The sequence below is a fragment of the Callithrix jacchus genome, chromosome 8 (assembly GCF_049354715.1).
Source record: "Callithrix jacchus isolate 240 chromosome 8, calJac240_pri, whole genome shotgun sequence".
NCBI lineage: Eukaryota > Metazoa > Chordata > Mammalia > Primates > Cebidae > Callithrix > Callithrix jacchus.
In genome coordinates, this window is record NC_133509.1 from 104,919,195 (window position 1) to 104,933,840 (window position 14,646).

At 45.4% G+C, this 14,646-nt stretch overlaps 1 protein-coding gene across 6 annotated transcripts in view; it reads left to right on the plus strand.

Annotated features, from left to right (window-relative positions):
• The window catches only part of SMOC1 (SPARC related modular calcium binding 1), a 158,068-nt gene that overhangs the window by 60,531 nt on the left and 82,891 nt on the right, over nt 1-14,646 (plus strand). For all 6 annotated transcript variants that reach the window (XM_035260837.3, XM_035260841.3, XM_035260835.3 and 3 more), the window contains exons 2-3: nt 8,138-8,303; nt 9,423-9,535. In XM_035260837.3, the coding sequence (XP_035116728.1) occupies nt 8,138-8,303; nt 9,423-9,535 (279 nt within the window). The remainder of the gene's footprint in view (nt 1-8,137; nt 8,304-9,422; nt 9,536-14,646) is intronic.

Sequence of the window (14,646 nt, forward strand, 5' to 3'; positions counted from 1 at the left end):
GGCTGTTAAATTGTGAGCATTTTCTACCTTGATATATATTCATTTCAGACTTATCAATCTAGGGTCTCAGATACTGCCTGAATTATGGGCGAGATGATCCAAAATTGATTTCATCTCCGGGGTGTTGGAAAGGCTTCCTGGAGGCAAAGGCCAGGTTCATTGGGAATGAATTCCATGATGATTTAGTGATATATGGGTACTATCTAAGCCATACCGGTACATTCTCTTAAGTTAGAGATTTTTTTCTTTCTTTTAATCCAAGGAAGAAATACCATGTTTAATATGTAGCTTTTACTATCTAAGGGATAGGTGTTCTTTTTAAAAAAAGAGAGGAGAACAAATACCTTTAATCACTATACAGTTGAGAGCTTTAATCTGTTCGTGGTAGTTGGACAAAGAATATTTCTTTTCACAGTACATGACAGAAAAAGGAGCTACTTCTTTGTGATATATTTTAGGTAAGGTTTGATATCCATTTATTCATTCCTCAAACAATCTTTTATAGATATGTAAATAGATAAAGGATAATGCAGTATGTTGAGGGTTTTGATAGAAGTATAAACACAGTGCAGCAGGAGTGCCAAGGAAGCCAATGGTGGGGTTTAAAATATGGAAGTATTTGCTTTTTAGAATAACTTCAGTGACAATGTAGAATTTGAACTTGAATTAGGGGTAAGGATGGGGGAGGAAGGTTGGTTGCACAGAATCAAACAGCCAGGCAAAAGATAAAGGACTAATGAAGTCTTCATGGCTTGGACAGGACAGAGCTCCAGCCAAGCTCCCAACTCAATGCAGTCAAATCTGTTACTTCAGGTGATACCATGTGGGGCAGAAGAACCTCCAGCTGAGCCTAGGCAACCCGCAGAATTATAAATTGTTGTTTGAAGCTGCTAAGTTTAGGGGTGATTTGTTTTGTTCCAATAGATAGGTGAAGCAAAAAGGTTGAAAGTGAGTACTTGAAGCTGTGTTACATATGAATTTATTAAAGGAAAACCTAAAATTCATTTGAGTTTGGCCAGTGATTTTTGAGTATGATATCGCAGAGAGAAATGTCACTTGCTACTCCAAATTGTGGACTTCACTCTCCCAAATCCAGTGGATAGACCGCTGACCTAGTTGTTTAGTATGACTGCTGTCTCCTCCTCTACACCCGGGAAAAATATAGAGGTACACATATTACTAGAAAAATGCCTGTTTAGATTTTAGATATTGGTTAAGTCAGCATGATACTAACAGGTGGACGTTAAGACTGTGAGAACAGCTATATATTATAAAGAATTAAACATCTTCTTGCAGATGGAACCTTAGGCTGGCTCTTTTATTCCCTATATTGTCATGGAAACTTGGCAGTCAGTCAAACCTAACACAGCTTGTGGTATTGGGGTGGTCTCCCTGAGCAAAAGCTGTGGCAGAGTTTGCATTCTACTCTGCTGGAGACTGAAGGGGAAGAATCAGCATGTGTGCATTTGAGATGGAGGGGATAGTTGGTCCAAAATTGATTTCATCTACCCTGATCTCCTCCATAGCAGAGGCAGCCCCCAATCAGTAGCTTATTTTTCAACAGGAAAAATAATTTGTTTATGTGTATATCAAGTATCTGTCCTACTTTACAAATGTGAACAAAACACAAAATGTTTGGAGTCATTCACCCCGCAAGGAGAATGCGTGAGAGAGACAACTGCAGATATACAATTATCCCAGGTCCTTTTGTTTGGTTTCTGTATTATGCAATCATATTTAACATTATTATTTTGTTTTTACTGTCCTTTGGTTAGGAAGAAGGAAAGGAATGTATGTGAAGATTTCTGTAAAAATACTATTCCCCCCTAAAAGGAAATGGGTCAGTGTTTGGCTTGTTGGAGAGATAGTTTGCCTTTGCCCAGCCGCCCCCCCGCAGATTTCCACCAACCATGATTGCTCCAGAGCAACTCCAAACTCCTGAAATATCCTGGTTGTTGAGGCATAAATAGTGAATTGATTTTCTATCTGCTATAGTTTGGAAATTTGTCCTCACCCAAATCTCATGTTGAAATGTAATCCCCAGTGTTGGAGGTAGGGCCTGGTGGGAGGTATTTTGGTCATGGTGGTGCATCCCTCATGGCTTGGTGCTGTCCTTGCAATAGTGAGTACTTGTGAGGCCTGGTTAAGTGCGTGACATTCCCCACCCCAATCCCTGTTGCTTCTGCTTTTGCCATGTGACATGCAAGCTCCTGCTTCACCTTCTGCCCTCAGTAAAATCTCCCTGAGGCCTCCCCAGAAGTAAAGCAAATGCCAGTGTTATGTTTCTTGTATAGTCTACAGAAAGATGAACAATTTAAATCTCTTTTTTAAATAAATTACCCAGTCTCAGGCCTTCCCTCCATCCCTCCTTCCCTCCCTCCCTCCCTCCCTCCCTCCCTCCCTCCCTCCCTCCCTCCCTCTCTCCCTCCCTCCTTCCTTCCCTTTCTTCCTTCCTTCTTTCCTTCCTTCCCTCTCTCCCTTTCTTCTCTTCTCTTTTTTTTTTGAGAAGGAGTTTCACTCTCGTTACCCAAGCTGGAGTGCAATGGCGCAATCTCGGCTCACTGCAACTTCCGCCTCCTGGGTTCAGGCAATTCTCCTGCCTCAGCCTCCTGAGTAGCTGGGATTACAGGCACGTGCCACCGTGCCCAGCTAATTTTTTTTTTGTATTTTTAGTAGAGATGGGGTTTCACCATGTTGACCAGGATGGTCTCGATCTCTTGACCTCGTGATCCACCCGCCTTGGCCTCCCAAAGTGCTGGGATTACAGGCTTGAGCCACCACACCCAGCCTCTTCTCTTTTCTTTTCTATCTTTTTTTTTTTTTTTTGAGACAGAGTCTTGCTCTGTCACCAGGCTGGAGTGCAGTGGCGCGATCTTGGCTCACTGCAACATCTGCCTCCTGGGTTCAAGTGATTCTCTTGCCTCAGCCTCCCAAGTAGCTGGGACTACAGGTGGACCACACCCAGCTAATTCTTGTATTTTAGTAGAGTCCGGGTTTCATCATGTTGTTCAAGATGGTTTGGATCTCTTAACCTCGTGATCCACCTGCCTCAGCCTCCCAAAATGCTGGGATTACAGGTGTGAGCCACCACCCCTGGCCTTTTCTTTTCTGTCTTTCCCTCTCTTTTCTTTTCTTTCTTTTTTCTGTCCCCTCCCCTCCCTCCCCTCTCCTCTCCTTCCATTCCCTTTCTGTCACCCAGACTGGAGTACAGTGGTACCATCATGGCTCACTGCAGCTTTCACCTCCCAGCTCAAGTGATCTTCTCATCTCAGCCTGCCAAGTAACTAGGGCCACGGGCATGCACTTCTATGCCTGGCTAATTTTAAAACATTTTGTAGAGACAGGGTCTATTTATGTTGCCCAGGCTGGTCTTGACTCTTGAACTCAAGCAATCCTCCCTCCTTGACCTCTCAAAGTGCTGGGATTATAGGTAAGAGCCACTATACCTGGCCTCGGGTATTGCTTTATAGCAATGCAAGAATAGCCTAACATACTGTCTAATTTCAAAATGTAGAAATTATTCTTAGGATCAGCTTCTTTTTTTTTGTTAGTCCAATCAATCTTCATCTGGCTCAACTGAGAAAAATTTGATTGAGGACTACGCTCCCTCCTCTCTCTTCCCCTCTTGGTTTGTTTACTTTATAACTGGGCTGTTGCTACCGCCACTAGCCACATGTGGTCATTTAAACTTAAATTAACTAAAATTAAACATAACTAAATGTTTGGTTTCCCAGTTGCATTAGCTACATTGCAGTGCTTAATAGCCACATGTGGTTTGTGGCTGCTGTATTGGACGGCACAGATACAGAACATGTCCATCATCGTGAGAAGTTCTGCTGGACTGTGTGGCTTTGGAGAGTTCCAGAGTCTCTTGGATTAAGTCTTTTCTTAATCTTAATAGCCTCTATCTTAATAGCTCCATGGTGTACTGTTAACATGCTCCTTGTCTCTACCCTAGATGGTAAGCTCACTGAGAGCGGGGACCGTGTTGGTTACGTGTTGCTTTCCAGGCTGCTAGTGTTGGGCTCACTGTTGGTGATCACGTATTGAGTACAGAGCAGAGGAACAGAAGAAGGAACGAACTGGATGGTTACCTCGTCCTCAGTGTCTGTGGACACAGAGTAATCCCTTTGGGGCCCTGGAGGTTTGGGTGAACTTATCTTAATAAGGTAGTTAAAGCTAGTTAAAGCTCCTTTTTATAGCGCTTTGTGTGTGTGCATGTGTGTGTGTGTGTGTGTGTGTGTGTGTGTAAAAACAATCACAAATACACACAGTTCCTAAAACAGATGAAAGTGAGACCCCATAGTCAATTGAAGATTGTCAATGACAACACACTGTCTCTGAATTTTTTATTTGGCCTCAGGGACCATTAATTTCTAGACAGGAATATTTTGGGAGCTCTTCTGAAACGGAGAATGATCTCTGTGTGTTGGGAAGGGTGGGGCCTCTGAAGCTCTTTAACCTGTCTGTTTGCAGACAGAGTGCTCCCCTTGTTAGGAAGCTGGTCTCTGGCATAGCTGCTGTGGCCTCTCTCTTGGCATAGAGCAATCCATTTTCAAACCAATTTTTTGGCCTGCTGTTCAACTTCACAGGGACGCTGGCAGCTCTCCTGTCCCATGAGCTGCAGTGTGGGCAACGAGGCAACCTCAGTGGGTTTGAAAAGAAACTTTGTCTTCCTCTCCATTTTTCTGTGTGTTCTCTTAAGCCGTGCCCCGCTCACTTGAATTCCAAAGAAATAAGATGACCAAGAACTTATACGTGACTTAGGATACGTTAATAATTCAATCTTCACATGACCCTATGAGGCAAGGTTTGTTACTACTCTCATTATACAGATGAGAAAACCAAAAGCCCAGAGAAGCTAGGCAATGTTCCCAAGATTAAACAGCATGTGAGTGCTGGTGCTGGGATTGACACCCATGACTGGGCTCCAGAGCCATGCTTCTAATCACTAGGCCCCACTGTGTTTCATTATAACAAGCAGAAACACTGGTCCACTTGCAAAAACAGCTTCACAAAGTTGAAACCTATTGACCAAGCACCTACTGTGTGTGCCAGACACCAGATGCTGAGCATCCATGTGAGACAGCCCTGTCCTCTAGGCAGGTCAGGCCCAGCATGAGATGCTCCTGATGAGAGCTCTTGTTCTGGGGTGGAGTGAAGATGGCAGATTCTGGGCCACCTCTGCCCACATGTATTGCAGAAGTGGGATGGGAGAACATGGCTGAGGAGAAGGGCAAGCTCAAAGCATGGAGGCATAAGGGGTGGCCCCAGGGATCCCCAGGGGTGGCAGGAGCCTGGGAGGCCAGGCCTGTCACGTCCCACTGGCCGGTGTTGAGGTAATGCCATGCGGGAGATGCTGCTATAGGGCTGCACTCCTCCCACGAGTAACGGAAGGCCCCAGAATTGTGCTAGATGCCAGGGGGAGGGTTTCACAGGCAAAGCAGACATTATTCTCTTCAGCCCTCAGCTGCTCTGTCCCTGTGCATGGAGCTCAGAGTTGGGGATTCCATTGTTAACCAAATCACACCAATGAATTCATCATTACAAACTGTGTGAAGAGCCATGAAGGAAAAATGAAGTGTGAGAGGGTATTATGGGAGATCATCCTCACCTGGGAGAGTCAGGGAGGGCCTCCAAGAAGAGGCGGTCTGCGCCAGAATCCGAAGTAGGGTGGGAGGGAATGGAGAAGGAGCAGCGTGGCTGAGGGCCTGGAGGTAACTCATTTGAGAAATTGGAAGCAGGCCCCTATGCCCCACCATCAGGGAACAAGGGTGAGCAGGGAAGAGACAGCAGAGGGCCAGAGAGGGGCCCCCGGGTCTGATTCTCACCAGGGCTGAGAGACGATGGAGGGTCCCTGAGCAGTGGGACATACCACTCTTGGGTTTAAAGCAGGGGCAACTCAAGGGGGATTGAGGCTGGGGATCCAGTGCCCGTGGACAATGCTGTTCTCTCCCACTTCCCCTGCCAGCTCACCCCTCCTCCATGGGGTAGTCCTGGAGGCAGTGAGCTTCCTCTGGAGATGATGATCTGTGTTATTTATTTTTACCCCTGAGCACTGGACTCAATCAAATGCTGTGCTCATGCGACACTATCCAGATAGTTGCCCCTGGGCCCTGGGCAAGATTCAGATCCCACCTGTGAGTGCATGGGAGCCCAAGGGATCTGAAGAGAAAGCTTAATTTCACTGTTCATTTGGACAAGGCCAGTGCAGTGGCTTCAGCCCTCAGCTGCTCTGTCCCTGTGCTAGGCAGCCAGCAGCCAGGCATGAGGTCCAGGCCTCAGGGGAGACTGGTTTTATAGCTGGGAGGTGGTCTGTGGATTTATGGACAGGCTCAGGCCCTCTTTGAATTTGGCCAGTGTGGTGTGTGTATTTCCAGTAGTCCCTGACGGGTGTGGGACTACCTCTGAAACTTTCTCTGCGGCTCTGGAAAAGGGTCAACAAGTTCCCATCTATTTGCTTCATGCAAAGGACCCATAAATACATCTGAGACAGAGTTTGCATTCATACCTTCCCAAAACCTCTATGAGCTTGGCGTGATTACATAATCAACTCTACCATTACCGATGGCCTGATGTGTGCTCATGACATTGCCATTCATTATTGTGGGACATTTATTCCCTCAGCCTAGTCTGATGGAGCCTTGTTCTGTGTGCCCAGAGCTCCACTATACAGGAGTGGATAAGAGTGGATCCAGGTCTCAAGGCCCATACAGTCTAATCGTGTTATGGAACAGAAGCTCATGGGTTGTAATGGCCCAATTTTTCTTCTCCAACTGCATTCTGTTGTTGTTACCAGGGGGTTCCCTGATATAGCAGTTCATGGTTAAGTAACTTTGGAAGCTGCTTCATTGTATATGCCCCTTGATCTGGTTGATTGTTGCATAACAAACTACCACAAAACTTAAAGACTTAAAGCAATTTATTATTATAATCTTTCTCAGTTCTGTGGGTTAACTGGGCTCAGCTGGGTGGTTTTCATGCAGCCATTTATTTTCATCTCTGTGAGGCACAATTAGATGACAGCTGGGGCTAGACTCACCTGAAGGATTCTTCACTCAATGTTTCTGTGTCTGGGTTGGTTGGGCATTTCTCTCTCCACATAGTTTTGACAGATGTTAACTTGGGTTTCCTCATAGTATGGTGGTCTCAGGGTTGTTAGGCTTCTTACATGGCACTGGTTTCCCCAAGAATAGGTATTATAAGAGGCCCAGGAAGGAGCTGCAAGGCTTTGTATAGCCTAACTTTGAAGTCCCAAGACACCACTTCCATAGCATTTTCTTGGTCAAGCAAGTTCCTGAAACCAGTCTAGATTTAAGGGAGAGGAAATTAGACTCCATAGCTAAATGGGAGGAGTAGCAAATAATTTGTAGATATCTTTAATTTACTATGCATCTTGGAAGTTCACAATGCATAAGAATGTATCAGAGTTGTCTGAGAAGTCCTGCACCAAAAAAATCTGCTTAGCATTTTCCAAGCTGATTATTATTGTTATTTTAAAAATCGGGAAATCTGTTTCTCACAGAAAATTATTTGACTTGTATTCTGCCAGAGAGAGGTGGGCAAAAATGGGAGGGATGATAGATTTGGAGCTCACTACCATCTAATAAATAAAACTTTCCAGAGATGGAATTGGGAGATTTATGGTGTGTTCCTGATTTGAGGATGTACCCAAATAGAGGCTGCATGGCCATCTGTGTGGATGGAGAGGCTGGACAGCCTAGAGGGTAAAGCTTTGATTTTACTTCTGACACATTTAGATTCTAATTCAGTCTCCACTGCTTATAGCTATGTGACACTGGGCAAGTTACATCTCTGGGCTTCAGTTTTCTTGTCTACAGAATAAAGAGTGACTATTTCATAGGTTTTGAGGACTGAGATCATGGATGTGAATTACTTGGCACAGTGCCCATTAATAGTCAGTAATTGTTAGACATTATTGTTCTTATGATGCATAGAGGATGCCTTCCTTGGTGAGACTTTGTGGCTGCTCTTTTCCCTTCACCTTCAGGGTTTTATTTGATTTTATTCGGGACTCACTTTCTAAAGGCAAACCAGTACTGTTGTAAGTCATGGACTCGCCCCTACTTTTCTTGCAAAAGTAACCTCTGTGCCCTTTCACTTTTTTCCAACCTAGTTTCTAATAAGTGACCGTGACCCTCAGTGCAACCTCCACTGCTCCAGGACTCAACCCAAACCCATCTGCGCCTCTGATGGCAGGTCCTACGAGTCCATGTGTGAGTACCAGCGAGCCAAGTGCCGAGACCCGACCCTGAGTGTGGTGCATCGAGGTAAATGCAAAGGTGAGTGTGTGCACCCTCCCCCAAGGAGGAGAGGTTCCTGGGCACCCCAGCTCCCTCCTCGTGCATTCCCAGCAGGGGAGCTTGGAATGAGTCTGTCAACTCATTTTGCTTTCCTATCTCTCTACCCCTCCCACCAGGGCAGAGGGAAGAAGGCCTGGTCTACCTGAAGGAATGAACATTTTTCTGTCTCTCAAACACTGCCCCTAGGCTAGGGCTTAAAGAGATGTGCTGCTACCTGGCAAATGCTTTCCTTTTTCTTTTTTCTTTTTAAAGAGATGCTTAAAAAGGCAAGACATTATTGCTGGCTCCTGAATAGTGATTCCAGATTGTTGGCTAGCAGATGTGTTTTGTTTGGTCTGCTCGCCTGTTTAAAAACAGCAGAAAGCATTTGGGATAACATCTAAAAATTGGGAGAGTCAGTGAAAAAATTCTGGGTGTTTTTCCTTCTGTTCCAAAATTGGAAAGTCTAGTAACATTAGGTCTATGTTCCTACAAAGCAGCACATGGCTAGACCTGCGTAACAGCTACCCCTTTAAAGGGGAACCTGTTCTCTAGTTTGCCACAGTCTTCAGCACTCCCTATAGTCTCTCAGAACGGAATGCCATTCTTCTCATACCCAACTGGTTACTCTAATTTGTATCTCTTTCCCTGAGTCCTGTACATACTTGAACTTGAGACCCTGGACTGCTTAGAGCCATCACAGGAATTGTAGGTGGCTAAGCTGGCTGCGCAGGAGTCTTAGATTTTCTAAATAAAATATTTGCAATTCTTGAACCATAAGACATGATGGAGCCCCCGTTGGGCTTACTAGTTTTAGAACAAAGCCAGTGAGAAATAATGGAAGTAAAACATTTTTTTTCTCTGGGGCGAGGGTAATGGTACTTGGGAGAAAAGACAGGTAGAGCTCGGGATAAACATGACTCCGCCCTTTTCTCTGAATGACATACGAGGAAGGGGCGCTGCGCAGCCGTCACTAGCCACGGCCTACGTAGGCTTGGACGAGCCAGTTGGTTGTGTGTGGGCTCCCGCACAGGTGGAGTGGTTTTCTCAGCCGTTTTGTCCCCGGGCCCTAGTGCGGAATCCAAGTGAAATATGAAATCCGCTCCTCTCCCCTTTTAGATGCTGACCAGAGCAAGTGTCGCCAGGAGCGGACCCAAGCCCTGGAGGAATCCAAGAGGCCTCAGGAAGCTGTGTTTGTCCCAGAGTGTAGCGAGGATGGCTCCTTTACCCAGGTGAGGCCTTGGACAATCCTCTTGGGCTCTTTCCTGGACGCAGGCAGAGGGGAGGTGTCCTGAGATCATGAGGGCTGCTTGGCGCCTTCACTTTCTGGGAAACAGTTGAGTGAGTGGCTCTTCAGCTCCCCTCTGTGCTGCCTTTCCCCTCCCCGGCCCGCCACACCACCTCTTGCCAACTGGCAGTAGGTCCTGAAAAGACGCATGGAAGCTCGATCCAGGAAACTGGCATTGCTTGGTCCCCATCCTCCCTGCTGGCTGTCTCCTCCGAGGGCCAGACCTGTGCTTTTCTCTTCTGTCAAATGTAGGCTGATTATTTTTCTTATTCCTGCCAGTTTCCATGGGCAAGCCCGGTATTCCCTTCCCTGTTTATTGCTACCCCCTGCCCTCCCTGCTTTCTATCCCCAGTCCTTGAACAAAACAGAGACCTTTTTGAGCACAAAGTGTACAATGGTTCTTGGAGTGTGTGTGTGTGTGTGTCTGTGTGTGTGTGTACACACAGGTATGCATATACTCAGATTTTAAAACCTAATTCAGGCAGTCCTACCTCTCATGTTGCATGATCTTCTGGTTACTGCATTGTCAAGGTAATGCTGACTGTGTTGATCTCCGCACAGACTATTTCTTATTTCCGAGACAGGGTCTCATTCTGTTGCCCAGGCTGGAGTGCAGTGGTGCAGTCATAGCTCATTGCAGCCTGGAACTCCTGGGATCAAGCAATCCTTCCACCCCAGCCTCCTGAATAGCTGGGACTATAGGCACATGCCACCACACCCAGCTTATTTTAAAAATATTTTTTAGAGATGAGGATCTTGCTATGTTGCCCAGACAGGTCTCCAAGTCCAGGCCTCAAGTGATCCTCCTGCCTCAGCCTCCAAAATTGCTAGAATTATAGTGTGAGCCATCATACCTGGCCTTGGCCCAGACTATTTATTTCTAAAACACAGGCAATGGTGGGATGGAAAAGTGCTTCTCAGGAAAGCTTCTGAGCTGCTTCCTCCTGTGCAGGGGCTTGTGGCTGAGGTGGGAGCAGCCTGGGAGGTGGGCAGCTTCTGTGAGCGTCGGATATGGTGTCAGCTGGGTGAAGGTGCTGTCCTGATGGAAGTGGGGAAGGCCACCAGACAACGTTGAGCTTAGCCAAGTGGTTGGGAACAGTCCTGGTGCCTGCAACTTCCTTTGTTTAATCGAACAAGTGAAATATGAAATCTGTTCCTCTCCTCTTTGGGGGAGTCCTGCTGTTTTAGAGCCAGGGGCAGAGGCTTCAGGGATTTAAAAGCTTCCCTGTAATTCTCAGTCAGTGCAGCAAAGGGTAGATAGGCTGGTCTGTGGTGTGAGGGGTTTCAGGTTTCACTTCCAGGTGAAACACAGCAGATTACTGATTTGAGACTGACTTTCTGTTGAGATGGAAATGTAGAGGGATGAGGAGGTTGGGGATTGGATATCAGCATTTTAAACGTTTTCAGGTTGATCCAAGTGGACAGCCAGGCTTGATAGTGGCTGGGTTAAACTGATCTTCGTTGCCGACCCTGGGAGAGGTGCTTTTAATTCATTTTGTCATTTAGGCCTCACCACAAGCCTGTGAGGTAGGTGTCATTATCCCCATTTATAGATGATGCAGCAGGCTTGGATGTGGAGGGCAGAGCTGAGGCTCAGACTCACAAATCCCTAACTCCAGAGCCCTCTTAAGCCCTCCATGCTCTGCTGGGTCTCTGAGCTGGCAGCTTTAGAGGAGACTCTGAGGTGTGCTCTGGAAGGAGCCAGTCTGGTGCTCGGGTGAGAGCGCTGCTTCTGGAGCTGGATGCCTGGGCATGAAGCTCAGCCCTCACCCCACAGGTGAGTCACCGAGTTTCTCTGGGGTCAGAATTGCCTTATCTGAAAAGTGGAGCTTGATTATTATATTGCTTATCTGTTTTTATTCATTATCATCATATGTAAAAATAATTGTTATATATTATATAGTCCTATAATTACAATTGTTAGTGATCATTATTACAGCTTCCCTCATTAGGTTGTGATGAAGATAAAATCAGTCAACGCATACAAAACACTTGGAACATATAAATAATATATAAGTTTTATCATGATCATGATCTTTATCATTATTCCCATTCTCTACTGTAGTTCTGCTACTTGAATCTTCCTGAGCTCTTATGGTCAATACCACTATACCACTTAAGAAAAAAACCTGAACCTTTAGTTGAAAATCCCCAAGTTGGAAGATTGATGAACTATTCCATCAATTAAAAAAAAAACCCTGTTTATTCTGGAAAAAAGAATGTGGGTGATGTTTGCATGTATTTAAAACTGCCTTGCTAAGAGTTCATGTCTGGAGGGAGGAATCAGAGTTCTCTCAGATTAGTTTGGGGCTGAGACAGGGTGAAGGTGATGGAGGGGAGTGTATGTAGTCTGTGGCCATGGGCTTTTTCTTCCTCCAGGCCTGTGTAATCCTGGGTGTGTTGCTTACAGGAACGGTTGACCCCTGCCCTCCTGATTCTGAAGTGTTGGATGCCTCACCACAGACAGCCCACTGGCCAGCTTTTGTTTTGGTGAGGGCAGGCCAGACCAGGTGGTGTTTCCTAGGGGAAGGGAACTTCCAGATTAGTCTAGGCTAAATTGCTAAACGAGAGGGTCCCTGAAGTTCAGCAAGAGTTGTGTAGAAAGGGAAGAATCCTTCATGTGTTTGACGTGCTAAGCACTGCCATGTGTCTGTAGGCGGAAGGCTAGCTCACCCTGGTGGGCAGCCAGATGGCCAGACAGTGGGCCCATCCCAGCTACAGTGATTGAAATGGATGTGCTTTTCCCGCTGATCAAAGACACTGCAATAACCTCACAAAATAAGGCTGCCTCTTTGAGTGTGCTTCAGTCACGTTGACAGGCTGCCAAAATGCTGGGAGATGAATGCTTTTCCCGTTCTCCAACCTCCATCACTTAGTCGGGCTTTTCTTTCCCCCAAGACCAAAACCCAGAGACAAACTACATTACTTTAATTTTCTTTAGAATATTGATACACATGAATTGTGATATTAGTAACATAGTTTAGCCTGATGAATTATTACACAGTAACCCCCTCTTGAAGTTTATGGGGGGAGCGATGGGACTCTAATAGGATTGGATTTGTCTGGCATGGGACACAGCTTGAGACCACATGACTGACTTGGCTTTAATGGGCTTCATGTGGGACTCGCTGGCCTCTGTTCTTTTCCTTTGTTTTTCCTTGTTCTCTTTCCTCCCTACCTCCAACCCCAACTTGCACACAGGAGTGGCTCAGCCTCCCTCTTTCTATAGCAACACTAGAGCTGTATGTTAGATCATGTTAGACTTTTAAAGATCTTCAAACCTAGGCCATATGCCAGACCATTAAATAAAAATCTGGGAGTGCGACACAGACATTGTGTTTTTTGGTGCTCTCCCGGTGACGCCAGTGTTTGATCTTAGCCTCTTTGGTGACCTGTTGAGTAAGTTCAGGAGCTATAGGCTTTGTCCTTTGCTATGGTCTTATCTGTTTTCTTTTCTGGGTATCTGGAACACAACTCCTGACATCTGTTCTACCAAGTCCTCTGCCAAGCAGTTGCCTGGTGCCCAAGCTGATTAACTGAAATCTCAGCTGCAGGGAAAGGGTATTGGACTGTCACCATCAGGCTGTGTTGGCTGGAGCTTGACAAGTGTGTGCATCACTGAATGACAATGATGTCCACTTTTTATTGAGTGCTATCAGTTGCTAGGGCTGTGTTTTACACCCATTTATCTTCACTACAGCCTTTTGAGATAGTTATTAATACCTTATTTATAAAGAAAAACTGGCCGGGCGCAGTAGCTCACACCTGTAATCCCAGCACTTTGGAAGGCTGAGGCGGGTGGATCACGAGATCAGGAGTTCGACACCAGCCTGGCCAACATGGTGAAGCCCCATCTCTACTAAAGATACAAAAAAATAAATTAGCTGGGCATGGTGGTGGGTGCCTGTAATCCCAGTGACTCGGGAGGCTGAGGCAGGAGAATTGTTTAAAGCCAGGAGGTGGAGGTTGCAGTGAGCGGAGATCATGCCGTTGCACTTCAGCTGGGGAGACAGGGCGAAACTCCATCTCGAAAAAAGTAAGAAAAGAAAAACTGAGTTTCAACCCCACTGAAACTCAGTTTTTCTTTTCTTATTTTCTTAGGGACTTGAGATCCCTAAGCTTAAGACAGTTTGTACCCAAGCCTGCCTAGTATCGAGGGCTGTGCTCCTAACTTTTTTGGGCTACAGAAGTGGCCTTGATACATATGTATACCATTTCTATCACCATTGTTTTTGCAGAGGTCTCTTTCTAATGCTATTGACCAATCAACACAACAAACATTTTAAATACACAATCTTTTGATTATGGAAATTAAAAAAAATACAACAAAGTAGAAATGATAGTATAATGAACATGTACCCATCACCCAACTTAAACAATGATTAACACATGGCCAGTTCTGTTACATCTTTACCTCATTTCCATCTCCAGACTGGATTGCTTCAAAGCAAATCCCCAGACACAATGTCTTTTCATCCCAGACATTTCTGAGCTCTGCTGTATTCTGGGTCGTGTGCTGATTGCTAGGGAGGATTCAAAAAAAGTCACGACCTCTGCATTCAAGGAGTTTACATGCAGAAAAGAGATTAAGACATATGGTAAAGTAACTATATAAAAGATAATATACATACAATTTATAATAGTTCAAAAGTCCATTTATAAGTCAATTATTTGGAATTCTTAATGCCTTTTATTGTTAGGAAAATATACACAAATTTTAAATTTTTGGACTCAAATACCTTAAACAAAGCTGAAACAAAATTGAACATGGTGGCACAAGCCTATAGTCCCAGCTACTTGAGAGGCTGAGGCAGGAGGATTGCTTGAGCCCAGGAGTTCAAGGCTATGTTGCTCTGTGATTGCACCTGTGAATAGCCACTGCACTCCAGCCTGGACAACATAGTGAGACCCTGTTTCTAAAAAGAGGAAAACTAAACTAAAAGCACACAACACACATTAGCTTTAACAACAAAGAGCTAATCTTACGTAAAGAACTCTTACAATTCCGAAAGAAAAAGGTCCTAGTAGAAATGTGTGCAAGAGATAGCAATAAAC